The sequence below is a fragment of the Poromitra crassiceps genome, assembly GCF_964638095.1.
Source record: "Poromitra crassiceps genome assembly, chromosome: 6".
In the NCBI taxonomy this organism is placed as follows: domain Eukaryota; kingdom Metazoa; phylum Chordata; class Actinopteri; order Beryciformes; family Melamphaidae; genus Poromitra; species Poromitra crassiceps.
The window spans coordinates 4,919,156-4,929,105 of record NC_139627.1 but is presented as its reverse complement, the minus strand read 5'-3'; the positions used below and the strand labels follow the sequence as shown (position 1 = coordinate 4,929,105).

Below are 9,950 nucleotides of genomic sequence, written 5' to 3'. Positions count from 1 at the left end.
AATCCCTGTTGTGGTCAGTCAACCTTAAATATCTAAAGAGGCTCTCCTTCAGAAGTTGTATTTTGGAGCAATGGAGCAGCAAAATGTAAGCCTCTGGGGGCTTTTTTCTCCTCAAGGTATGACAAGTCGCAGGAGTTGAACCATTCGGGGGAGGTTGCTGCTACACCAGTGTCTGCAGACTGCCTCAGACCGATCGGGGCTGCATGCAGCATGGCTCTCCTCATCCACCTGCTGGCCTGTGCCTTCGGCCTGGGCTCCTGGGTGGCTGTGAACGGCCTGTGGGTGGAGCTGCCCCTCATCGTCAACACTCTGCCCGAGGGATGGGAGCTTCCCTCCTACCTGACCGTCATCATCCAGCTGGCCAACCTGGGACCTGTGCTGGTGACTCTCATGCACAAACTGTGCCCGGGCCGCCTGAAGGAGCCCGTGGTCATCTACTCCGTCCTGTCCGTCGGCGTGCTGTCCTGCCTCCTGCTCGCCTTCTTCTGGCGCGAGACGACCGTCGTGGCCGGAGCGTCGCGCAGCACCGCCTTCTTCATCATCACCTTCTTCCTCTCTCTGGTGGACTGCACTTCCTCGGTGACCTTCCTGCCTTTCATGACGCAGCTTCCGGCAAAGTACATCACCACGTTCTTTATTGGGGAAGGACTCAGCGGCTTCGTCCCCGCCCTGGTGGCCCTGGCACAAGGGGTCGGCATGGCCAAATGTGTCAACTCCTCGCAGGCCTCGGGAAACCACTCGGACGGCGGGGACGCGTGGTCCTTACAGACCCAGTATTTTCCGCCCCACTTTTCCACGGAGGTTTTCTTCTTCTTCCTGGCAGCCATGATGTGCGTGAGCCTGGCTGCTTTCTGCGCACTGAACAGACTTCCTCAGACATGGGAGCCGTCCACGGAGAACCTCGTGCCAGACGCCGCGGCATCTGTCGGCTCTGGCCTGGACAACCCCGGGGCAGAGACCGATGGCGAGGGTGTGAAACGCCAGGGCGAAGAGGGGACCGGCCAGAGCAGGTCGCTACCGGCCAAAGCGAAACACTCCGTGTACCAGCTGTCCTTCATCTACTTCCTGGTGGTGTGGGTTAACGCTGCGACCAACGGACTGCTGCCCTCTGTGCAGACGTACTCCTGCATGCCCTACGGGAACCTGGCCTATCACCTCTCCGCAGCTCTGGCATCCATGGCCAACCCAGTGGCTTGCACCATCGCAATGTTCTTCCCCAACAGGTAAAAACTACATCGGTATCCACTTTTCATTAAAGTCGAGGTGAACCCGTTCCTCACGTGCATCTCAGTCCGTTTCAGACTGAAAACAAATTGAGAGGCGGACCATATACGGTGTCGATGATTTGATTTGACAATTCTGTCGACTGTGCTACGCCAGTGGGATCCGCGGAGCACCAGGCAGCCACCGGCTTCGTGCGGAGCGAGCGGACAATCCGATGCATAGGTGCTGCCTGCCCGCCTGGAATCTCCGAGAGACGACCCCTGACAGCCAGGGAGGCCGTCAGGCTCGGAGGTGCGCGCGCCATTATCGATATAAATGCAAATAATATTCCTGGAATGTGCGTTTTAACGAGCCAGTTACATTTCTTTGCATTCTTAGAGATTATAGTATTTGTTTTTTGTTCATGTTTCTAACATTTGGCCAAGTTAGTAGTTAGTTTATGGGATAGGAATTCTGCCAGATGACAGGCACTAGGCGCCATTTTCTACTTCATTTGGAAGAGAAAATTATCCTGAAATGAAGATTTGATTGACAGCTGCATGTCGTGATATGATTGGTTGATATGGGGTAGAAATTTGATAGTAGGCCTACTAGGTGAGGTCAGCAAACTGTACATTACTGTTATCAATGAAATCTTGAAAAATGAACTTTTGATGTGAAAAAGTGTGAAAAACTAAAGAAATTAGATTGTTGTGATTTGTTTGGCATACATTATTAAATAGGTGCACTGCATACCCAGGTATTTGAACTAAAAGAAAAGAAAAATCATTTTTGGGTTCAGCTCGACTTTAACCTTTTCAAAACATTTGCACTAATCGTTCCAGTTTATGTGGGAGAATCAAAGTCCCCTTTGAAAGATAAGCTGTCTTTATCTGTACTAGTGGATCTGTGGGAGTTAGACCGCTCCTGGGAGTTCGACCCCCCTGGTCTGGATGGAACACAGTGGTCTCCAAAAGCCTCCGGGACACACTCAAATTCATCACAAATCACTCATGATATCACTTATGTATAGAATTGGTGATGTCGCTCAATGAAGACGTCATCAGTGATGATGTCACCAGATGATGTCATCATTGCTCGAGTGACATCACATCATTATGTAATTAGGGCAATCATTAGGTAATTAGGCCAATTAATCGTCCCTAATTACCTAATTAGATAACCCAGCTCCGTTAAGTCACCTGCAGGGGGTGCTCTTTACGCTTCCCGAAAGATACCGTGTGATGTCACTCAAGCACTCCATGATGATGTCATCAGTGAGTGATGTCATCAGCGATGGATGTCACCAGATGATGTCATCATCGCTCGAGTGACATGACATGCCATCATCATTACGTAATTAGGGCAATCATCATTACCTAATGGCATAAAAAAATGGCATAGCTGTGGCCGAACACAATTCTGCTCACACACAGAGACTTTGCATTCTTAATGATAAGAGATATGGAGTTACTTCCTGAGGATATGATGATGCAAGGCGGCTCTGCTGATTACAAATCCTGTCCTACATTGTTTTCAGGTCGCTGCTCCTTCTCGCTGTGCTGGGTCTGCTGGGGACAGGATTTGGCAGCTATAACATGGCTATGGCAGCTATGAGTCCCTGTCCTCTGCTCCAAGATTCTGCAGCGGGAGAGGCAATCATCGTGAGTGATACATGAAGATTATGTTGTCGAGGATTTTTCTTCATTCTTCCATTTTCCACTTCAGGTTTCGGAAGCTGAACACAGAATGAATGTGACTCCTTTTCTTTTGGCTTTATTCTTCAGATAAGGTCTGACCAAGAATTTCATCTTCAGATTATTTTCTACCTTCTAACACGCCCCCCCCCCCCCCCCACACACACACACACGCACACACACCATGCTCCACCTAGAGCAGGGATGGGCAACTTTGATGATAGAGAGGGCCACAAAAAAATGCCCTTGCTATCAGAGGGCCAGATTGTGACCGTGCACTTTCACCTGTAGCCTACTGTAACACCATCAATCCCAATTATAGCTACTAATTTGATGAAAAGGACTGGTAATCAAAGTTTATTATACCAACATTTATATTTTTTCATATTCAAATTTAGTCATTTTTCCATTCAGATGACACCAGAAACTTTGCTCTAGCTTTAAAACAGCCCGCTACAGCAATTTGATGGCGTACATCACCCAAATATGTCATATTAAACAGATTGGTAATGTTGCATGACGCAATGTGCATCCTGGATATAGTTTGTTACAATAGCGTTAGCTCAAATGCTAACGTTCAACAGTATGTGGATGGACAATGCTAACGCCATTAGCGCCATGTTCTGGGATGTACAGTAAAATAAAAACAAAGATTTGGGTGGTCTAACCTAACATAACCAAAAACGTCAGCCTTGCTAAAAAAAAGAGAAGGAAATTGACCCAGGGGCCACACTGAGTGAGGTCGGGGGCCACATGCGGCCCGCGGGCCGCCAGTTGCCCACCCCTGACCTTGAGGGTTAGTCTTAGCGCTCTAATTGGTATAACTGTTGGAATGTGGTCAGTGCGTCAATACAGCTATTGCTGAAGGAAAGCACCTATTGTCTTTTAGCTCAAGGCCGAGACTTACAGCAGGAGTGAGTCTTCCTGCTCTTGGCCTGCTGCAATATTATATTTGATACCAACCTCTCTTTCTGGCACAATCCCATTAGTTTAACGTGTTTGTGAGAAACGAACAATGGCCTCTTTCTCTCCACTCTCGCCGCACAGTACAGAATGTGTGTTAATATTATACTATATCTATATTGATAAAGTATTATGCAACGATTGATTATTGTGAGAATATAGTTTCTTTCAACAGATACTGTGTAAGAGACTGGCGCAGGCAGAATAAACACAGATTATCTAGAAACCCTTCTCAGTGTTTTATCAGGGAAATGCCTGTGGCAAAGTTCAACTGCTAAGAGTCATCACACACCTGTTGATAAGGTCACTTTGTGTTGTCAGGCTTTAGTTAAGGTATCAAGTCTGAAAATAATGATGGATAATACTCGATTTGCATTTCAACCATGAAATTAGATTGTAGTCCTTTGCGAGATAATAGTTCAGCTAAAGTGCTCAGTATAATAGACCTTGCTCTCTCTCGCAATCCCCAGGTACTGTCGTGGGTCTTCTTCACTGGAACCCTGACATATGTAAAGGTCATGGTGGGTGTCATCCTGAGAGACCACAGCCACAGCGCCCTGGTCTGGTGTGGAGCTGCGCAACAGATGGGCTCCCTGGTCGGCTCAGTCACCATGTTCCCACTGGTCAACGTCTACCGGCTGTTTCGGTCAGGAGACTTCTGCAACACTAAATGTCCGTTATGATAGTTCATCTGAGAGACACAACCATCGACATAAATAAAGATTCATATTATATCCCAATGGCCACAACAGACGAGGACTGCATGGACCAAAGCATCTGCAACTGACCGCTTGAGACAGGACTCTTCAATTCAAATTCTTCTGCTGGACCAGGATGCTACAGTATTTTGTTAAGGGAGTGTTTTCATGTGTTTTCTTCACCTTTTTCTATTATTATTTTTGTCAATTGTTTGTACTTAATGCCTGTATTAAAATTGCATTCAAATGGGGGTCAAAGTCATTTGATACGATATGATGGGAATCTATTTTGTGAGGTTGTGAACTAGTCATTGTACAACACATTACTGGGGCATAGATAGATATTTTAATTATTTGCACATTTCCTTGTCAAAATTGCATTGCAGCAAGATGTTGCAATCTCTGTTGAAACCTTCAGGCAGTTGTTGCGCATTTGCTCACTAGATGGCGCAAGTTAACCTCTATAGGTCTATAGTAAAAAACCTGTTCCACTTCCATCCTGCAGGTGGCCAGTGCATGCATGGCCCAGTCACCATAAATCCTTGCAGCACAGGAAATACATTTAATACTGTGAATTCATGAAAGGAATAAAATAAATCCGTGAAAACTTGTTTTCCGCTCGTATGCTCAGGTTGTAATGTTGATCATTAATGCACTTATTATATTATCAGTTCTTACCTATCAATGAAATAGTGAAACAAAAACAAGCTGTTGATGGGTTTTTACAGGTGTTAATATATGACAGACAGGACGATGGGCAGCTGTGTGCTAACAGTTGTGTTTTGCCTTCAGTGGACAAGGGCTTTGGTAACATCAGTGGGATGGAAGGGACAAGTCAAGGGTTTTGCTCTTGTGAATCTCATTGTTTACGGTATACTTAAATACTGACTGAAAAGCTTACATTAGACAGAGAGAGACAGACAGACAGGACGCATGCAGTCAGCCCAGTCAGTCATAAGGAACAGACAGGCACGTTTCTAGTCCCATGTTTGGTCCAAGCCCCCCATCATCCCCATCAAGGATGCTCCTGCACATCCTCAGAGGAGGACGGAGGGAGGCTGGTCATCCATGGGAACCAGAGAGTGCTTTCCCATCAGCAGCTGTTCCCACCCCCCGCCCCGCCCCTCAGACGGGGAGCGAGAGGTCCCCAGGCCTGGGTCTGTGGGGAAGCACAGGGAGGAGGAGGGCTCTAATTACTGACACTCAGAGGGGGCCACTGGCTGTTGCTCCTGCCGCTGGTCACTTGGGAGCTTCCCTGACCCCCCGACACTGAGGCAAAACAAAAAAACCGGAAGGAGAACGGGGCCACAATTAGCCCTATGTAGCCTCCAGGCCTGAGGATCAGCAGAAGATGAGCACAGATGGAACTTTCTCACTTGGATTTGCTGAGTCCACATTGCAGTATGCATAAAGCTCACACGAAATCACTGCGGTCAGTTGTTGAAACAATGAGAATTTTATTGATTGCTTGGTTTGAACTCTTGATGAATTCAAATCATATTTACATCAGTGTGAAAGGGCTTTTTTCGATTGTTTCGGTTTTGAAAAAGAAAACATTGTCTTTCTTCTCGATCCATAACCAGCGCATACACTCGAGCTGTGATGAGCTAGCATAAAACGAGTCCACCTGAAGCCTGCGTGTGAATGCTGTTCCTCCTTTTGTTACACGACCTTGAACGTTTGTGTGCAATCAAAAGGATTTCCCCCCCTAGCTCCATTAGCTAAATTCCTTGATTGGCTCGGGGCTTTTGTGTCGAACGCATCGGGGCTTTTGTGTCGAACGCATTGACAGAAACAAAGCAGGCAAAAGGAAAGTGTATCATTTCCCCGCGAGCGTCAGATGGTCCCATCGCTCCTCCAGCTGGTCAGGAGGGGCGGCGGCCACCTGGATGCTGTGTCCCTGGTCCTGTGAGATCCTGCAGTCTCCTCTGCCATGTGAAGACTCCACTTACTACGCCACTGAGAGGTCCATCTGCTCGGGACGACACCTCCCAGAGAGTCCCCCCCTCCACCCCACCCCTTCCCCCCTCCTCCACCCTGCACCCCCCCCTCCTCCCCCCATCCCCCCAGCCAGCCACGGTGCCTCTCAGCTAAATGAGCAGCAGCGTGTCAAATGGAAGGAGGATTTAGCCCGTCCTTTAACTGGATAAGAGAATGAATTCAGAGCGACCATGATGCGATGAATGAGCCAACTACCCGCCGGTGTAGATATGCTGCGCTCCTGGTAGCACGACTGGCTGCCATGCTGAATCGACAGATACGTCACCTGTGTGTCTGACTGTGCACGATCCTGCTCGTTCTAACCTGAGGCAATTGCATGGCGTGTGCGGCACGCGGGGGGTTCACTGGGTAGCATGTTTTAGATTGTGCGGGTTTTTTTAGAGCACAGTGTCAAAGCATAGCCACTCAAAGGCAAAGTGTTATTGTCAAAAAATAACAACAGAACATTGAGAAAGTGCGGAAATGTGCTTGAGTAAACCCGGAGGGCAACAGATTTTGGCAGCTGATTTTCAGGTGAACAGCTTGCGGGGGGAAACCAATTGCTGATGCGTGCAGACAATTCACAGACAGGCACGACGAGGCGTTTGTGTGTGTGTGTGCTGCAGACAGACAGTGCCTCACCACCGCCTCTCCTCTCTCCCATCCATTTTCCACACAAACTCCCATTTAATAAACGCTCCGCATTTATTTCAAATTGAATGTGACAGCCCCATGTCATTTCGCTATAGTGTCTTTCCAGCAGACAGTGATGCAGCGCGCTGGGCCCACTCCTCGTTTTCTATCAGCAGGTATTGATGTTGCTTTAATGAAGTGCCTAGCACTCCACCCGAGGAGGAGACAAGTCTGTCAGCATATGTAAATGTTTCCTGCCTGTCATTGTTGTGGAGGGTTCAGCACGGGTCAGCGTAGATTCCCCCTCTGGGAACCCTTTGTTCTGGGGGTCCGACTGTGCCACATGAGGGGACCAATTACAGAGCGGCACAGCGGGGAGGGGGTGCAAACTTGTTACAGTGCTGTAGTGAGCTAATTATTACCTCGACACTGTGGGCTAGCATAGAGACCAGCTCATCATGGGTGGGTAACAACACTGTGGGCTAGCATAGAGACCAGCTCATCATGGGTGGGTAACAGTGTTGGGCAAGTTACTTTCAAAATGTAATATACTACATATTACTAGTTACTTTCATTTGAAAGTAATAAGTTACATTACAATATTACTGTCTGTGTAGAGTAACTTGTTACTTATTACACTACTTTTGCATTACTTTTACCAAAACAACAGCAGCAGCAGAATGACATCGCTGCCCTGGAACCATCCCGTATTTCAACCGCCTTCAAGTCGCAGTGTAAACAATCCAAAATTCTAAATGTTATTCTTTTCCTTTGTTATTGTCATCTATAGTGGTTATTTGCATAAAAACACACAGTTTGATTAGGAAATTGTTTCTTTTTTAAATATGTGCTTTGATTTAATAAAATGTAACTCAATTTGTAACTTGAGTTACTTGACAAAGTAACTGGTATAATATTACTGAAATCCTATAAGTAATAAGTTATATTACTGAGTTACTGCTAAAAGTAATATATTACATGTAATATGTTACTTTTGTAACGAGTTACCCCCAACACTGGTGGGTAACAACACTGTGGGCTAGCATAGAGACCAGCTCATCATGGGTGGGTAACAACACTGTGGGCTAGCATAGAGACCAGCTCATCATGGGTGGGTAACAACACTGTGGGCTAGCAGCATAGAGACCAGCTCATCATGGGTGGGTAACAACACTGTGGGCTAGCAGCATAGAGACCAGCTCATCATGGGTGGGTAACAACACTGTGGGCTAGCAGCATAGAGACCAGCTCATCATGGGTGGGTAACAACACTGTGGCTAGCATAGAGATCAGCTCATCATGGGTGGGTAACAACACTGTGGCTAGCAGCATAGAGACCAGCTCATCATGGGTGGGTAACAACACTGTGGCTAGCAGCATAGAGACCAGCTCATCATGGGTGGGTAACAACACTGTGGCTAGCATAGAGACCAGCTCATCATGGGTGGGTAACAGCACTGTGGCTAGCAGCATAGAGACCAGCTCATCATGGGTGGGTAACAACACTGTGGGCTAGCAGCATAGAGACCAGCTCATCATGGGTGGGTAACAACACTGTGGCTAGCATAGAGACCAGCTCATCATGGGTGGGTAACAGCACTGTGGCTAGCAGCATAGAGACCAGCTCATCATGGGTGGGTAACAACACTGTGGGCTAGCATAGAGACCAGCTCATCATGGGTGGGTAACAACACTGTGGGCTAGCATAGAGACCAGCTCATCATGGGTGGGTAACAACACTGTGGGCTAGCATAGAGACCAGCTCATCATGGGTGGGTAACAACACTGTGGGCTAGCATAGAGACCAGCTCATCATGGATGGGTAACAACACTGTGGGCTAGCATAGAGACCAGCTCATCATGGGTGGGTAACAACACTGTGGGCTAGCATAGAGACCAGCTCATCATGGGTGGGTAACAGCACTGTGGCTAGCAGCATAGAGACCAGCTCATCATGGCTGGGTAACAACACTGTGGGCTAGCAGCATAGAGACCAGCTCATCATGGGTGGGTAACAACACTGTGGGCTAGCATAGAGACCAGCTCATCATGGGTGGGTAACAACACTGTGGCTAGCAGCATAGAGACCAGCTCATCATGGGTGGGTAACAACACTGTGGCTAGCAGCATAGAGACCAGCTCATCATGGGTGGGTAACAACACTGTGGCTAGCATAGAGACCAGCTCATCATGGGTGGGTAACAGCACTGTGGCTAGCAGCATAGAGACCAGCTCATCATGGGTGGGTAACAACACTGTGGGCTAGCAGCATAGAGACCAGCTCATCATGGGTGGGTAACAACACTGTGGCTAGCATAGAGACCAGCTCATCATGGGTGGGTAACAACACTGTGGGCTAGCATAGAGACCAGCTCATCATGGGTGGGTAACAACACTGTGGGCTAGCATAGAGACCAGCTCATCATGGGTGGGTAACAACACTGTGGGCTAGCAGCATAGAGACCAGCTCATCATGGGTGGGTAACAACACTGGGCTAGCAGCATAGAGACCAGCTCATCATGGGTGGGTAACAACACTGTGGGCTAGCATAGAGACCAGCTCATCATGGGTGGGTAACAACACTGTGGGCTAGCAGCATAGAGACCAGCTCATCATGGGTGGGTAACAACACTGTGGGCTAGCAGCATAGAAACCAGCTCATCATGGGTGGGTAACAACACTGTGGGCTAGCATAGAGACCAGCTCATCATGGGTGGGTAACAATAGATGCGGATGTATCAGGTGCTTGTCTGGATGCCCATTGATTCTGATTCG

The 9,950-nt window shown here is 47.9% G+C and overlaps 1 protein-coding gene across 1 annotated transcript; it reads left to right on the top strand.

Annotated features, from left to right (window-relative positions):
• Window positions 1–210: 210 nt before the first annotated feature.
• slc52a3-1 (solute carrier family 52 member 3-1) lies at window positions 211–4,546 on the top strand (the record flags this gene model as incomplete). The annotated part of the gene is made up of 3 exons (XM_083638633.1): window positions 211–1,223; window positions 2,744–2,867; window positions 4,334–4,546. 3 exons carry the CDS (start codon window positions 211–213, stop codon window positions 4,544–4,546), a joined length of 1,350 nt encoding a protein of 449 aa, XP_083494759.1.
• Between the last annotated feature and the right edge of the window lie 5,404 nt (window positions 4,547–9,950).